A 16,298-nucleotide genomic window follows, 5' to 3' on the forward strand; every position below is an offset into this window, starting at 1 on the left:
TGAAGTTGAGCTTTTAAGAAAACTGTGGTGTTCACAGACTCCTTCTGCCCTCAGCCCCAGCCTGCCTCTGAGGCATCACAGGCATGGTAGGGGCGTGGCAGGTCACTACTATTTCTCAGTAGTGGTGGGAAAGTCCAAGTAGCTTGCAGGGGTACCTGGTAGGTCTTAGTTTCTGCTCCTCTCCTCTGAGGACTAAGAATTGTCCTGTTCTGGAATAATGTTCAGTTCCTTTATCAGGGGGTGACTCCAAGGATGTTTGTGATTGAGTTACCTTGTTGTAACGTGTGGGGACTACACTCTCTCCCAGCCTGGTGGGGATTGGCAGAACAATTAACTTTCCCAGATGCTGCTACAGAATTCTGTACCGACTTGCCTTTTGTCTTCATGAAACCTGGTAAAAATAGACAAGCAGTGCTGCAGTCTGGCCCTTGGGCTTTTCCTAGTACAGCAGGGGTGAGCAGGACACTTGGGCAGTGCAGTCCCAGTGAGCCACCCCCACTCTCCCTGCAGGTGGCCATGAACATCCTCAACAGTGGGCGGTTCAGCATGGGCAGCGTTGTGGCTGGGATGCTCAAGAAACTGATCGGTAGGTACATTGGGGGCAGGAGCCTTTTGTGGCACAACCTTGCTCCTGCGGCCCCCACTCCATCCCGGAGGCTCTGCCACGTCCTCGCAGCAGGCCGGTGCTGAGCCAGGCCACTGGACAGACAGCCCAGCTGCAGGTTAAGATGCGGGCTTTGGTTTAGACCAAAAGTCGTAGTCAGTCTGCGCCCAGGTGGCTAATGTTCCCATTTCACACTCCTCTGTTTTACTTACAAAGGATCGGGGCAGCCGGTGTAGTCTGCCAGAGGTCAAGAGGGGTTGCTACCCTGACCACTAAGAACAGAGCTACTTAGCAAACATCCAGATGTGAGCAGCACATTAGTGCTGTTTCTCACAAGATGCCCATTTTGTAGTGACTCAGTGGGTGAGGAGTGGGACTCCTATCACTTGGTTTCGGGATGTTGCCTTTGTTTTTTCCATTAGCGTACCTGAAACCTAGAAGTTTTTGTCAGCGAACTTAACCCTGTAGGATTTTGTTGGGCAAGGATGTCAGCTTTGTGGAAGTGACTTGAAGGGAAAGGCACAGAGCTGAGGGTTACCTGGAGGCTGGTAGAGTGCTTGTGAAGTTCCTCAGAGTGCAGGGCCAGGTGGGGGACAGAGAGGCTTTGTTTTAGGCTCTTCTCTCCATTTCATAGATGAGGAGCCTGAGACTCAGAAAGGATCACTCATTTGCCCGAGGCCACTCACCTGGGCCAAAATCTGACCCTGTCAGACTCCAAGCTCCGGGCTCATCTCACTTTGCTGAGCTGCCAAGACCCCTGAAGCCGTCTGGGCCTCTGCTTCCTCTTCCCCGTCGGGAAAACTCAAGAAGCATGAGGAAGCAAGAGCTTCGTGGGGGCGCTCATGGTTTGCCTGTCTCCAAAGGATGTAGACTCTTGCGATCCCGAGGCCCGAAGGAATGTGTGAATGTGGGTGCCTGTCTACCTCCTGAACCCATCATGGGGGCCAGACCGTGGTTGGATCATGCCTGTGAAATGTTCAGAGAACACCGCAGGGGGCGGGGCTGGCCTTTGCTGCCGACTGCTGAGAGGCTGCCGTGTCCTCTCAGGTGACCTCAGAGCTGGGCGCCTGTTCACAGCTATACACAAAACAGGCTGCCCTCCTGCTCTGCTGAGGGCCGGCTGGGACAGGCGTGAGCCTGCTCCTCTTGTCGGGGTGCTTCTGGGGCCCTGGCTCTTGCTAGGTGCCTTACACCTTCCTCTCTGATAACCTTGGCAGCCATGCTAGGAGGCCGGTAGTGTTGCTCAGGGATGTTGGCTGCTTGGCCCGGCCTACTGTCTGGTAAGGAAAAGCGCCAGGGTTGGGCCCGACTCTAAACTCTTTGCTTGTGCCCCTGTCCACTGCTGAGGCACCCGGAGAGTGGACAGCTGCTCCTCTGACCAGATACACTAGGAAGGGGCAGCGCCATCTTGCAGGGCATTTGGTCTCAGCCGACCTGCTTCTCATAGTTCCTGCCTGAGTGTTCGCAGGGACGTGATGATAGCCTTAGGAGATCATTCTAGGATAGCCAGAAAATGGTTTGTGATGACTCTGCTCTTCTCCAGAAATGACTGCCGAATATGCCTGCACAAGGAAACAGTTCAACAAGAACCTCAGCGAATTTGGATTAATTCAGGTACTGAAGGTTGTGGGTGCTGCACGTGTCGATTTCACGTGTGGGCGTTACACGTATGCTTTTGTGGTCTGTACTGGGGACTCTCGTGCAGCGGTTCGGAAGACCGCGAGATAACGTGCCTCCCTGTTCGGGATGCCGGGGCTTGGTTCTCTTGGGCACCTAGGCTTTGGCCTTCATTGCCTTCTCTGCTGGCTGGCACATCTGGGTCTCAGCACGTGCAAATTGTTTCTTGATTGTGTTTTTTTCTGAACACCCCAGGAAAAGTTTGCCCTGATGGCTCAGAAGGCTTATGTAATGGAAAGTATGGCCTACCTCACCGCAGGGATGCTGGACCGACCAGGGTTTCCTGACTGCTCCATTGAGGCTGCCATGGTGAAGGTAATCCCTGCACAGCCCGGGAGAGAGCAAGAACAGCTCCTTAGCTGTGGCCTTTCAGACCCAGTGTTGCCTGCCACCTTCCTCTTCTCTTTAGCTGATAGGCCAGTTTATCATCGACCCAGTATCCGTGGTGTCCCTACCATGTGCCAGGTACAGCCCTAGGACACACATGGAGAGACCAGGATAGCATAGGAGAAGCAGCAAAGAACAGTGCCCAGTTGAGTCTGTTTCTAGGACAGGTCAGTGTCTCCTGAGCACAGTTTGTGCCAAGTTGTCTCCGATCTGTAGCAGATGGAGAAAAATCTAGGCCATGTATGTAATTTCACGTCAGTGTAAAACAGCAGCCAAGCTTTCTTAGGACTTTTGTTGTGAGTGTTCAGCCTTCCTGTTTTTGGGTAAATACTAGAGTTTTCAGTACCTTCATTTTGGGGAGGGGGGCGGTGAGGAGTGTCTTTTTTTTTTTTTTTTTTTTTTTTTTTTTTTAAGCTCCAGTATAAAAGAGGCATCCCTGGTTCAGGAGAAGTGGTGAGAGGAGCTCAGAGGAGAGACCCTGCAGTGTCTCGAGGCGCTTTAGAGGCACCGTCAGTAGGTCTCTGTGCCAGGCACTTTGCATTCACTGTGCCCCCTTATCCTTCACCGACAGCCAGACACAGGGACGGCCCCTGGATGCAGCCTCTGCCCAGAGGCTGAGCTCCCAGCCGAGGACAGTGACTCTGCTGTCCGGTGCTCACGTGTGGACAGATGTGTCTTTGTGTCACCCACAGCCAGGTGTCGGGCCAAGCAGCTCGCGTGCAGAGGGGCAAGCTGTGGGTGAAAGGGCCTGGGCAGGCAGGGTCGGGCCTCGTGGAGGAGGACAGGAGATTCCTCTGTGGAAGGTGTAGAGTGGCCCCTTCCACTGTTAGGAAGCCTCAGAGGTAGGAGGAGTCACGGTGGGTGGGGGGCCAGAGCTGGTCATTGTGGTCCAGGAAGCAAAGGACTTGCCTGAGGCCTCCCCGGGAGATTGCATCGGGGCTGCTACAGGGTCGGTCTCATCCTAGAGACCAGTTCTCTGTGCCCAGTCACCCCACCCTGGCTAAGACCCCCTCTTGGAAGGGACTCGGCCCTGCCGCCCCCGTGCTGACCGTGTCCTGGGTCTGTGGCAGGTGTTCAGCTCAGAGTGTGCCTGGCAGTGTGTGAGCGAGGCGCTGCAGATCCTCGGGGGCTCAGGCTACATGAGGGACTACCCGTACGAGCGCATGCTGCGTGACACCCGCATCCTGCTCATCTTCGAGGTGAGTGCCCACCACTCCGCCCCCCACCACCCACCGTGAGCGCTCTCGTTTGTCCCTCCTCACGGAGCCTCTTCCCCAGGCGTGGAGGGGAGGCCGAGGGGCCAAGCAAGGGCCTCTTCCGAGCCTGCCGCTTCCGTTCGCTATGTTGAGACAAGCAGAGGTCTCATGGGAGGGCCTGGTTCTGCCTCCAGGGCTCTCTCTGGGTCTGGGTTTCCTTCTCTGGGTATTGAGGCAGCTGAGGGTCCTCTCCATGGGCTTCCCCAGTCCTGACCGCTCCCTCTCTAATTACTGCCCCCTTCCATGGGCTCACAAGCCTAAAGAGGGACTTCAGTGAGTGGGGAGAGGCCGAGTGGGGGGGATAAGGAAAGGGGACGTGGGGGCCGCCGAGAAGCTCTCGGGGAGCTCATGGTCTGACTGCACGGCCAGACTAGTGCAGTGAGGGCCTGAGGTGCTCCTCCTCCTAGAGCAGCTGGAGTCTCAGGAAGCAAGTGCACTGGGCCCCTGGCGGCAGAAACAACTTAGGCCTGGCCTACGGGAGGGTGGTTTGGGCCAAGCAGAGGAGATGGAGTATGCCAGGCCCAGACAGGGCCTTGCCTGCCAGCACTAGGTAGAGTAAGCAAACCTTTGTGGGAGCAGCGGACAGTCCTGGTTGGGGGGAGCTGGGGCAGAGGGTAGAGAAGAAGGAGAGGCAAGTAGCCAGGCTGTGGAGGACCGTGGCCAATAAGCAGAGTCTGGATGTTACTGTGAAGGTGCTGGAAGCCGTCAGAGGTTTCTGAGCAGGGAGTGACTCGGGTACATTCCCATTGTGGGAGATTCCCTGGGGCTGACATCAGGGGGTGGGTTGCAGAGGTGAGACCAGAGGCCGGGTGCACGCAGCAGAAGAGAGAGGTTGAGTCCAGAGGCTGTGGAGATGGATGGGATTTCAGGATGCACGCAGGCTGTAAGAGAGGCAGGCCCATGGACCAGGCTCGGAGCCTGAGCAACTGGTGTGGTTTCTGAAGGGCCACCTTCAGACCATGTGCAGGTGGGGCCCTGCTCCTGGGCTACCAACTCAGGGGAAGGCCTCAGGGCATGCTCTCCACATCCCAGCCCCTGTGGTCCTCTTTCTTAGTGGATACACAGGATGTGACCAGCCTGAAGTCACAAGTCCCAAGGGCACGGGGATGCGTCACATCCCTGCTGCCCCAAGAATGCTTCTTCCAAGGCCCCATTCCCTCAGCCTGGTTGAATTCAATCCTGTGTGACTGGGTGGGGCAGAAGCTCTGAGGGGCACGGACCCCTCGGTGCAAAGCAAATGCTCTAGTCTAGACTGCGAGACGGGGCATGGCTCGGCCTGCGGTCCTCCAAGCTCTCCTTCCTCTCCCATGCGAGTCTCCCGTCCATGGCTCAGCCCGGCTGTAGCGCTCAGTGCCCCATGCTGGCTGTGTGTGTGACCCACAGCCCCACTGGCTCCCTGAGATAATCCCAGGGAGTAAGTGGTGTGCGTGGGCACAGCAGCAGGTACTGACACCTGGTACCCGGGCACAGTCAGAGGCTGCCCCGAGGAATCTGGTGGTGCCCGCACAGCACTTGCTGCGCCCTGGGCATCAGCATCCCTCCCCACCGGGGAAAGTGGCTTCTCTCATAAAGAAGCCGAAGTAGAGGCTTGGAGAAAGGAATGACTCCTGTGCAGTTGGTCATAGAGAATTGGTAGGTCCCTAGGGAGGCCATGGTTCTCTGGTCAGCCCGCAACTCCTCCCCATGGAGGTGGTAGCCAGCATGTTGCCCTGACCCTCAGGTCACAGCCCTGCTCCCTTTTTGAGGTCGCTTCCAAAAACAGCAGCTTCTGTAGCACAGGTAGGCAGTGGTGTGACCTACCCAGTCACGTGCACAGCACAGGCAAGGCCATCCCGAGGGGGCAGCCTCTGACCTCCATACTGCTGGCCACAGGGAACCAACGAGATTCTCCGGATGTACATTGCCCTGACAGGCCTGCAGCACGCCGGTCGCATCCTGACCGCAAGGATCAAGTAGGTGCCAGCCCCACTGTCTGCTCCTCGGGTCCCACCTGCCCATCAGAAGCCCATCCCAGGGCAGCTGGAGGAGGGAGGCCGCCCCGTCCCAGTGAAGCCATGCAGTGCTCAGCTCAGTCACAGGCTGGCTGGAGGGAGGGAAGGGGACAGGAGCCTTGAAATTAAAAGCCGTGCTCCAGAGCTTGGCCTGCACCTGCGAGTGACGGGAGGGTCCGCTGCCTCAGGAAGTCACGGGCCGCCTCCACTGGCAGCTCCTGCCTCCCACACTACAGGGAGCTGTGTTCTCAGAACCTAGGGACTGAGAGGTACCCCTCAGGTGCTGGGCTCCCAGGCTAAGAGGAGACCACTTCCTTCTCTCCCTCATGGCTCCCCTGGACCCGTGTCATGGGCTCGGAGCAATTAGAAATCACTGCTGGAACCCCATACGGGTTGCTGAGACTATTTGCAGACTCCTTAACCCGAGAGCACCTGGGGGCCGGCTGTGACTGCTACTTGTGGAGAGAACTCGTGTGGCTCCACTCAGAAGGACCAGCTGCTCTCTGACAGGCGTGCAGCAGGCCCAGGCCAGGGCAGGCAGCACGTAGGTCTTGAGTAGGTCCCTTTAATGCCTTGGATAGTCCTAGGGAAGAGGTGCCCTGCAGTTCTGGTGTGCCACTAGGGACCCTGTTGCTGGGCAGTGGAAACCAGCAGTGGGGCCTGAGTTCGTGGGGCCATGGGCTTTCTGCAGTGAGCTTAAACGGGGCAATGTGAGCACTGTCATTGAGACCATCAGCCAGAAGCTTCGAGACTCCGTGGGCCGAACCGTGAACATGGGGCTGACAGGGAAGCTGGGAGCTGTGCACCCCAGTGTCGCGGTGAGTGGGCACAGCTGGCATACCCCCCATCTGGGTGCCCTTCCGGGGGATGTCCCTTTCCAGAGGGCTGTGCCCAGGGCATTGGGGAAGACGGCCCCTGCCTGGTAGCAGAGCCTGGGCCCCAGAGCCCCAGCCGTGCCGTGTCTGGGTAGGATGGGCACCATGGGGAGGGGACGCTGAGCAGTCACTCCTCTGACACTCCTCTGACATACTAGGACAGCGCCAGCAAGCTCGAGGAAAACGTGTATTACTTTGGCCGCACTGTGGAGACATTACTGCTCCGCTTTGGCAAGGTACCTGGGCCCCTGCCAGATCTGGGGAGGGCAGGCCCCCTCCGACTTGGGAGCCAGGGAGATGGGCTGTCTGAAGTGTCCACCTTTGGGACCAGGCCTAGAAAGAAATCTTGGTCACCATGGAGGCATGGGGTGGGGCTGGCTGTGCCAGGGGCCACTTGGGTGGGTGCCTTCCAGGCAGAGAGAGGCTCCTTGGAGCCCAAATCTAGGGCCGTTGCTGCTCCCGGTGACATGAAGCACAGTAAGCACCAGCCTGTGTCTCAGTTTCCTGGGACCTGGTCTTACCTTGACCCCTGCCCAAACCGAAACAGAAGGGAAAACCGGGCATCCAGTGAGCCAGCCTCCCCCAACCCAAAGGGAGAGGCCGTGTTAGGCATGAATTGAGGCCTGGAGGTGGGTGAAGATGTGCCCGGGGAGGGAGGGCGTGGGCGGCGAGCCTCCACCCTGGGCCCTGTGCTCCCAGACCATCGTGGAGGAGCAGATGATCCTGAAGCGGGTGGCCAACATCCTCATCAACCTGTACGGCATGACGGCGGTGCTGTCGCGGGCCAGCCGCTCCATCCGAGTGGGGCTCCCCAACCACGACCATGAGGTGAGTCTCCCTGCCCGCTTTATCCTCTGAACTTTAATGAGGCCAGTGGTTGGAGGAGGGGGTCAGCGAGCCGCATGACCCAGTCAAGGAGTCTCGGGAGCGAGGGACTGGGCAGGTCAAAGGCCTCAGCCCGGTACTGGTCCAGGAGGCTGCTGGTTTGCTGAGTTGTGGCCGTGGCCCGCACTGGCGGTCAGCTCTGAGGAGGAGGTCTGTGCTGCTCAGGACACAGGGCTACTCCCTTTTGTCTTCCTACCTGAGGGAAGAGGAGTGGGTGAGTGAGGAGGGTCCCAAAGCTGTGCCCTCCTCTGGCTGCCTCCCTTACCCTGCCCGAGGGGCCGGATGCCGTAACTGAGCACCTGCTGTGTGCATTGTCCCACAATAGCCTGTGGGCACTAGGATTATGATGGCCTTCCTGCCACAGAGGAAACTAAGGCTCAGAGTGTCGCATAATTAGCTAACTAGTTGGGTCAGGGCTGGAATTAGAATAATGACTCTGGCTCCTGAGCAAGGCCTTTTGACCCCAGCCAAGCTGCTTAGTTTGGCTGATGGAGTTCCTTAAAGCTCACACACCAGAAAGGGGGTGCCCTATGTCATCTCTAGGTCTCTATGTCAACTCTTTAACCTTGGTTCTGGCAGGTTCTCCTGGCTAACATATACTGTGCCGAAGCTTATTACCAGAATCTCTTCACCCTGTCCCAGCTGGACAAGTGTAAGTAGGGTGGCCTTGGGGGTGGGAGGGGAGGGCCTAATTCCAGGTGACTGTTGATGGTGAGCTGCTCCTGGCCCCTGTCAGGCTCCCAGGGCCTGCTGGCTGTTCACCAACCTCTCCCTTGAGTGAGGGAGGGTCAGCCGGGCTGGCCAGCCTGCCAGGCTGGCCTGCCGGGCAGGAGCAAAGACTGTCAGAGTCCCCACAGGTGTCTGCCCAGCATGCCTAGCCCCAGTCTGGCAGCTGCCTAGTGAAGGTTTGCACAGGAAGGCAGCGTTTTACCTGCCTCTTCACCCCCTGCACTCCAGGGAAAATCAGTCTGCCTTCTAGCAGAAGTCCCAGGCTTTGGCTCATGCAGCTGTTGGTCTGGAATGCTCCTCTTCTACTGTAGCCACTTGGCCAAGTCTGGGAACACCCGGCTCACATTCTTCTTCTGACCCTTACGGTCATTTGGCCTCAAGGCTCCGTGTCACGTGTCCCCTGCAGAGCCCACCCCTGTTGCCAAGTGACGGAGGAGAGGAGCCTGTGATCGTGTACAGCTCCTGGCCCTGGGTGCTGGCATGTCTGTTACGTGCTGTGGGGGGAGACACGCTTGCTCCTCTGGCAGGTTTGCCTGGTGAAAGGGTCCTTCTCCAGCCCCTGCTCCCACAAGATCCAGGGTTCTTCGGGGTTACCAGGATGAACCCTTTGGTTTACGGGATGAAGCCCCTCTCCCTCCTTTCTCCCTGCAGCCAGAATCACCTCCTTGGGGGTTTGGAGGAAGAGGGTCACCTTCAGGACTCCCTTCACAGTGGGTGGGCTGTTCTTTGAAAAAAAAAAAGAAGTTCCAGGAATATTTCTGTTATCACAAATCTATTCTTTTTTCCTCCCAGATTCTCCAGAAAATCTAGATGAACAGATTAAGAAAGTGTCCGAGCAAGTCCTAGAGAAGCGAGCTTACATCTGTGCCCACCCCCTGGAAAGGACGTCCTGAAGCAAGAGGACAGTGTTCCTTGCTGCCCCCAAGCCATGGCCCATCGCTGGACAACTCTTTCTCCAGAAGGTGGAGGACTTGGGGTTTTTTACAAGTGGAACCGTTTCTTCCCAGTCTATACCAAAAGGGCCTTCTCCTGGCCTCAAGGCACCTCTTTAGGCTTTGCCCTGCAGGCCCTGCTGCTTGACCTGATCCCAGGTGCTGAAGAAACGGAGAGAAGGCAGTTGGTGACACCTGGGATTTGAGGGGCTTCTGCTAGTTTAGTGGGAGACATCGCTGCCTGTGGCACGAGGCTGGTGGGGACCTGTTTTGGGCTTGGGGAGCTGCTTCTGCCGGACCACACATTCTTCTGGTGGGCTGTGCGTTCTCCAAGAAACCACCTGCCAACTGTGTACGTGGAGCATATACACTTAAAACATATACTGGGAGCTAATGAAAACCAGAAAACATCGTTTGTGTTTCAGTCTTTGCCGCCCTGGTCACGTTTTTCCTCAGAGCCCTGGGATCCCCCGTCTGGTGATGGCCTCCAGTTCCCTTTGTGTTCACCCCGCAGGAAGAGGAAGGCCCTGAATGCTGACGGGCAGGTGCCCAGGCCACAGTGCTCCAGGGAGTACCAAGTCCCTGTCTCTGGGCTTTCTTGGGTGATGGGTGAAAACCATATGGTCGGCTGCATGACAGCATATGCTGTTTCTTGCCTGGGGCCTGTTTCCTGTCTCTATAGAAGTTGGCCTTCACTCTTGAAGAGGGGACAAAAAGGAATCTTGAGGTGACACTAATAGACCTTTGCATTTCTCTAGACTCTTTTCTGATGTTGTTAGCCAGATGCCTTGGTCCCTGTGTGCTCACACTGGCACGCTTCCAGGCCTCACCTGGTCCTGAGAAGTTTGGGGCTCCAGAAAGCCCGCTTTGGCCATCACCTGGAGGTGGGAGGAAGCGGCCAGGCCCTTCCCTTTCCCTTCAAATACGAGTCAGTCTGCGTGGACGGCTGGCCTGAGCACTCCGCCAGGGTTTGGGGAACTAATCTTCAAGAGGTAAAAGTTTACAAATCTTGTGACATTGGACGTGACTTTCCAGTGAAACCTGACATTCTTAGTGTTTTGTTCGCAGGGAAGCATTCTGTACAAAATGGAGAGTACTAACCTTCTAGTATAGTGCCGGGACCGGAGGCTGCATGGAGCACCTTTGCCAGGGAAGCATCTGTTCAGACCTCCCGCCCCTGAGGGCAGCCCTCGGGAAAGGGCTTCACTGTGGGCCCGGAGTCATGGTTGCCCCTGGCGGCAGCTGGTTCTCTGCATCCAGCTGAGTTTCAAAGGCTGGGGCCCCTGGTTCAAATCTCCCTTTCCCACCTGCCATTTCCAAGTTTTCCTTAAACACATTGTGGGGAGGAGAGGCCCCAGTGTGCGTCTGTGGCCTGCTGTCAGCTGGCACTGGCTACCCACCGTGCCCAGGGAACGCGGCTTGGGAAGGCCTGCAGTGGGGCCTGGCATCGCTGGGCCAGGCCAGGAGACCTTCACGCAGCCCCAGAGCCTGTTCTGGAGGGAGGCAGCAAGGGCCAGACAGGAGGGAGGCCAATTTCAGCAGCCTGCCAGCATTTCCAACTGTTTCTCAGAGCTGTTACCCACTGCCCTCGGGGCTTGCGGGAAGAAAGAAATCCATTTTATCTATCTGATCTAGCTTTCTGAGAAACGTTTCTCTGGCAAACCAGAGATGAGTTTCTCTCTCCCTGACCAAAGGCTCTGGCAACCAACAAGTCTGGATTCTCTGTTAACCTGTAAATGAGGCCCATCTTCATAAACAGGGTGAGAGGGACCCATGCTCCTAGGCTCCCTCCCTCCCCCAGAGAGGGATGGCAGCATCTTGGAATAGGAAGGGAGTCAGAAGGTCCCAGAGGTGCCCAGAGCCCCTGCCCCCAGCCACTGGCCAGGCATCTGGTCCTGGGTAATGTGTGTTGGGGCTCAGAAAGCCCTTAGACCTATCTTCCGACTTCTGCGTTTTGTAAGAAACCAGATCCAGAGCAGTGAAGCAACTTGCCCAACGTCACACAGCAAGTTAGCATGACAGCTGGAATTAGAATCCAGGGCCCCTGAGTTTTCACCCAGCCCGCTGACGCCAAACCCAAATCTGACTCTCAGAAAGTCTGGGCAGCTAAAGCGAAATGGATCCTGCCACAAACGCACAGCAGCAGAGTTCCCAACTGCCCATGGCATCGGGAGGCTCAGCCCCGCAAAGGCCTCTTACCTGTTCTGGGCTTTAGCACTGGAGAAGGGGGCAGCTCGAAGAAAAGTGGTGGCTTCCTGTACAGGTCAAAGTCCTGGTGGCGCCGGTCCCACGTCCACCTCCTTCGATCCAGCACGTTAGCGAGCGGTGTGTTTTCCCTCCACTCCTGCGTGGAGGACGGCACGGTAAGTTAGGAGGGAGGTTCCTGTGCACACCCAGCCTGAGGCCCTACTGCCCCCCCCCCCTCCCCGGACCTCGTTCAGCTCTGTGACCATGCCAACGGGCGGCAGCCTGATGCGACGGTCGCTTTCGGTGCTTTTGTGAAGACCTGTCAGTTGGAATCCGTTGGCCGTGAGCCAGGCCTGGCGGGATTGCTTCTTGGCTTTCTTTTCCTCTTCCTCAGAGTCCTGGGGCTCCACCATGGCTGAGAGGTAATTCTGGGAGTACGTGAACCTCTTCCTCGGTTCCTAGAAACGAGGGGCAGACACGAGGGTAGAAGGGCTGGTAACAGACACAGACAGGGCCGACTAGCCCTCCAGTCTCCAAGCAGGTGTCAGAAACGGCGGCATAGGGGGGACAGAATGACAGTCCCTGACAACCAGACCTCCAGAGTAACTGAACCGTGAGGGTGGCGTGGGTGTTCTCGACGGAAGCAGCCCTCTTCTAAAGGTCACGTGCTGGCAGCCTCAGCCAAGGCTTTTCCTTCGGGGTGACGGCAACAAGAGCTCTCTAGGGAAGGCGAGGCCTCCGCACTTGTGTGCAGACAGGTGCCCGGGAGCAGGTGTTGAGGATCGCTTGGCTCTCCCACGTGTGGAGGATTCACATGTAGCATGGGAACAGAACACCTCTCCCTCCGGGGTGCGACCCCCCCCCGTCTCCTTCCCCTCACTGGTTGACTCTCTTGTGCACGTCGGAGAGTGCCTGCTGACCTCCGGGCAGCATGGTCACGAGAGGAGAGGGTTCACCGGGTTAGCTGCATCCACTGCCTCCCTCTCTGGGCCTCTCACCTTGGCCATCTCTCGATACAGCTCCTTCTTGGCAAGCTGTGTGGAATTCAGGGTCTGGATACTGTAGTTATAAACCGCGTCTTTGGCAGGCACTGCGATTCTGATCACCTTCACCACAGACTTCAGAGGCTTCTTGCCGACCTGGTAGACCCCGGCAATATTTTTCTGAAGAAAGAGACACCGGTCACAACCCGCACACAGGCCCCTCGACACCAGCTGCCAGCTTATGTGGAGCAAGCGGACCCCTGGGACATGGCTGTGGTTCAGGTGTCACTTCCTGAGCACCAGGGCGGCCACTCCATCCCAGAACACTGCCAGAGGGCCATCAGGTCCAACGCCTCACCGTCCGGGGTGGAACTTGGGACCAGAAAGGAGATTGGCGTAAGTAAGGTCGGCGTGACTGAAACACACAGCACCCAGCCATGGAGAGAATTTGTGGCTCAGATGGCCAGAAGTGGGAGAAGCTTCAGATTTTCATGGTATATCCCATCCTTGCCCGTGGTCACCTTTCAGTGCTGACTACATAGGGAGCGTCCCCGTCTCTCCAGAGCCCCACGGTGGTCTGTCAGCTCCCTTTGTGAATGAAAACAGCAGTGAGGAAAGAGAACAGTGCAGGGAAAGGTGGCGGGGCCCCAGGAGGAAGCTGCACTCCGTACTGTGCAGCACCCATAGCCTGCCCTTCACTTGCCTGTGCACCTCCAGCAAAGTCACCATCTTTTGCTTTGAAGGAACTTTTTTTCTTAACCGAAGATGGTGACCTTGACTCACATACTAACCACTACTTCAGGCCAAGCCCCAGTGTCTTAGTCTCTGAGCAGTTTCCGTAAGAGAAAGCAAAGTAACCAAGGGAAAGATTAAATAAATCTGTGACTCAGACACGAAGGGAAGGTCAAGGCAGTAGGACCCGCATGGCTGAGAGCAACAGGGACTGAAGGCAAAGGCAGGCCACACGTCATCGGGTGAGGGACAAAACTCTTGCCTTGGAGCACCTTCCAGATGACCGTGCCAGACGGGCCATCTGAGCTAGGACCCTGTGGTGGCACACACATGCCTTCGTCAGAGCACTGAGTATTTGGTCCAGTTTTTCCAGTGGGAGGGTTGGTCGGAATGAGTCAGTCTGCGTCAATAAAAGTGCAAGTCCTCAGAGCTGGGGGATTACGACCTAAGGGAGTCCGCTTCTTCCTTTTATGATACTTCCTGGAGTTTGAGGTTGAAGTTCCAACCAAAAGAGATTACGTGAGGTCAAAACAGTGGTCAACGGTGTTTCTGGACGCCCGGCGTTCTCTGCCCTGGGGGTGGAGGCTGCAGGGAAAGTTGGACTCTTCAGCCAAAGTAACTAGATGCCTGAGGAGGAGGACCAGTATCCAAGACCAGAGGCACAAACTGAACTGAAGCCAAGCTATTGGAAGGGATGGGATAAAAATTGATCGTACATGCAATCCTAAAAACGGCAGACGAAAGAAACAAACACTGGGGGCAAAACATGAGAGTTGAGATCAGGGGCGTGGGCGAGTGAGACGCCGCAGAGTGAACTCGTGAACTGGAATCCAGGCTCAGACAGCAAGCCCGAGTTTAGGGAATGGGAACCAAACCCAAAATGCGTGAATAACAGAAGCCCCAAAAGGAAGGGGGAAACGAGAATCGGAACTCTTAAGAAAGCAGGAACATCAGAATAGATCAGGAAACTTCCAAGCCTGGACACACTGTTTATGAAGTGTGAGACCCCAAGAGACAGCAGGCCACCTGCGAAGGGAAAAGTACCAGACTGACCTCAGATTCTACAAGAGCAGGAAACAAGGTGGAGAACTTGAACCTAGGACTGTACATCAGTTGAGGTGAGTGTGTCAGGTGTGCAAGGCCTGGGAATTTAGGCAGAGACTTTGGAAATACACTGGGAAGAAAATTCAAAAGGGAGGAGGAAAACCCAAGAGTTTGGACAAAGGTACCAAGTGATGTTTTCTTGTCTAAAAAGGACCAGAAAAGCATAGTAACCTAGAACTGAAATTCTGGAGACTTAATATATAAAAGGGATGGTAAGGTGTGCATAGGAAAAGGAGGGCATTAATATAAAAAGTTTCAGGGGCCGCCTCTGGGTGGCTCAGTCATTTGCGTGTCCGACTCTTGATTTTTGCTCAGGGCATGATCTCACAGTTCGTGGGTTAAAGCCCCATGTTGGGCTCTGCGCTGACAGGCCGCAGCCTGCTTGGGATTTTCTCTCTCTGTGTGCCTCTTCCCCTTTTGCACACACTCTCTCGATCTCAGAATACACTTTATTAAAGTTTCAGAATTCAGTAGGAATTTACAAAAATGAATGTGGTCTTTAGGACAGCCACCTTAGAAACCAAGAATGTGTAACTCTTAAATCTTTGGTCTAACCAAAGAAAGGAAGAATTTAAAAGTGAGCCTCAAAAGCCTAATCTAACAATACTCTCAGTAAATGGCTTGCCAACTGGCAAATCTCGGACTCAATTTTTTTTTTTTTTTTTTAAGCTAACATGCTGTCTATAAAAACTGCTTTAGGAGTGCCTGGCTGGCCCTGTCAGTAAAGCATATATGACTCTTGATCCCAGGGTCGTGAGTTCAAACCCCATGTTGGGTGTAGAGATTAATTACAAAATAAATCTTTTTAAAAAGAATGGCTTTAGACCAAAAGATACAGGGTTGCAATTAAAGGGAGGAAGAATACAAACTAGGCAAAAAGGAACCACAAAACCAAGACGAGAAAAACTGGAGTGGCATTCGGAAGACTGGAGCACATAATTCAAGATAAAAATCTATCAAGAGACCTTGTATATTGAGAAACAGAGCAAGAAGGTATAACTGTCATGAACATTTGTGCCCCTTAACAATACAGCCTCAAAGTTTATTAAGCAACTGACAGGACTGCAGAGAGAAATGGACATCTGCTTAACATCACTGGATAGTGATCAAGGAAGTCCGAATTCGAGGGGCCAAGAACCTGGAGAGAAGGAGAAAACATTGAATCCTCCCCCACCCACCCTACACAGTTTACTCTCAAGGTATTTATTTGCTGATTCCTAAATTGCTCATGAATGAGATGAATGGAGCAGACAAGAACCCAGGCAGAAAAAGCAGCCAAGATGTTCGGAGCGCCTGGGTGGCTCAGTCAGTTGAGCGACCGACTTCAGCTCAGGTCATGATCTCATGGTTCGTGGGTTCGACCCCCCACATTGGGCTCTGTGCTGACAGCTCAGGGCCTGGAGCCTGCTTGGGGTTCTGTGTCTCCCTCCCTCTCCGCCCCTCCCCCACTCATGCTCTGTCTCAGAAATAAACAGAAGACATTTAAAAAAAAAAAAAAAGCAGCTAAGAGGTTCAATGTTCAGCAGGTATTTTGGAAAGTGTCACCATGCTGGAAATCAAAAACTGGATTCCACAGTGTGCCAAGGAGGAAGGCACCTGTTTACACCCTAAGCTTATAGTCGAAAATTCAGAAAATCTGTGCTTAGAAATAAATGCAAACAAGGGATAAGCCTTTTTAGGGGAATTTGTCCTTCATTGGTGTGCTAGAAGAAAATTAAATCCTCTCTGTAGGAAGATACAGTTTTTCCTGTACAGTGTTCACCATTTAAGGAAACACCCCAAGGCAATCTACCAATTCAATACAATCCCTATAAAAATTCGAATGGCATTTTTCACAGAAATAGAACAATTCTAAAATTTTTACCAAACCACCAAAGACCCCAAAGAGCCCAAACAATCTTGAGAAAGACCAAAGCTGGAGGCATCATTTCCTGATTCAACTATATCACAAAACTA

At 54.9% G+C, this 16,298-nt stretch overlaps 2 protein-coding genes across 5 annotated transcripts in view; one reads left to right on the forward strand and one right to left on the reverse strand.

Moving 5' to 3' along the window:
* ACAD9 (acyl-CoA dehydrogenase family member 9) overlaps positions 1 to 10,095 on the forward strand; it is a 46,118-nt gene extending 36,023 nt beyond the window's left edge. For both annotated transcript variants that reach the window (XM_053897744.1, XM_053897745.1), the window contains 10 exons: positions 511 to 586; positions 2,148 to 2,218; positions 2,477 to 2,596; positions 3,739 to 3,867; positions 5,797 to 5,876; positions 6,607 to 6,733; positions 6,949 to 7,026; positions 7,490 to 7,618; positions 8,255 to 8,327; positions 9,197 to 10,095. In XM_053897744.1, the coding sequence (XP_053753719.1) occupies positions 511 to 586; positions 2,148 to 2,218; positions 2,477 to 2,596; positions 3,739 to 3,867; positions 5,797 to 5,876; positions 6,607 to 6,733; positions 6,949 to 7,026; positions 7,490 to 7,618; positions 8,255 to 8,327; positions 9,197 to 9,297 (984 nt within the window). In that variant the 3' untranslated portion in view covers positions 9,298 to 10,095. The remainder of the gene's footprint in view (positions 1 to 510; positions 587 to 2,147; positions 2,219 to 2,476; positions 2,597 to 3,738; positions 3,868 to 5,796; positions 5,877 to 6,606; positions 6,734 to 6,948; positions 7,027 to 7,489; positions 7,619 to 8,254; positions 8,328 to 9,196) is intronic.
* CFAP92 (cilia and flagella associated protein 92 (putative)) overlaps positions 7,630 to 16,298 on the reverse strand; it is a 72,023-nt gene continuing 63,354 nt past the window's right edge. For all 3 annotated transcript variants that reach the window (XM_053897741.1, XM_053897740.1, XM_019430952.2), the window contains 4 exons: positions 12,522 to 12,686; positions 11,769 to 11,981; positions 11,536 to 11,680; positions 7,630 to 7,871 (listed from right to left, as the gene is read on the reverse strand). In XM_053897741.1, the coding sequence (XP_053753716.1) occupies positions 7,837 to 7,871; positions 11,536 to 11,680; positions 11,769 to 11,981; positions 12,522 to 12,686 (558 nt within the window). In that variant the 3' untranslated portion in view covers positions 7,630 to 7,836. The remainder of the gene's footprint in view (positions 7,872 to 11,535; positions 11,681 to 11,768; positions 11,982 to 12,521; positions 12,687 to 16,298) is intronic.

The sequence above is a fragment of the Panthera pardus genome, unplaced genomic scaffold (assembly GCF_024362965.1).
Source record: "Panthera pardus isolate Hobbes unplaced genomic scaffold, ASM2436296v1 HiC_scaffold_8, whole genome shotgun sequence".
Classification (NCBI taxonomy): Eukaryota; Metazoa; Chordata; class Mammalia; order Carnivora; family Felidae; genus Panthera; species Panthera pardus.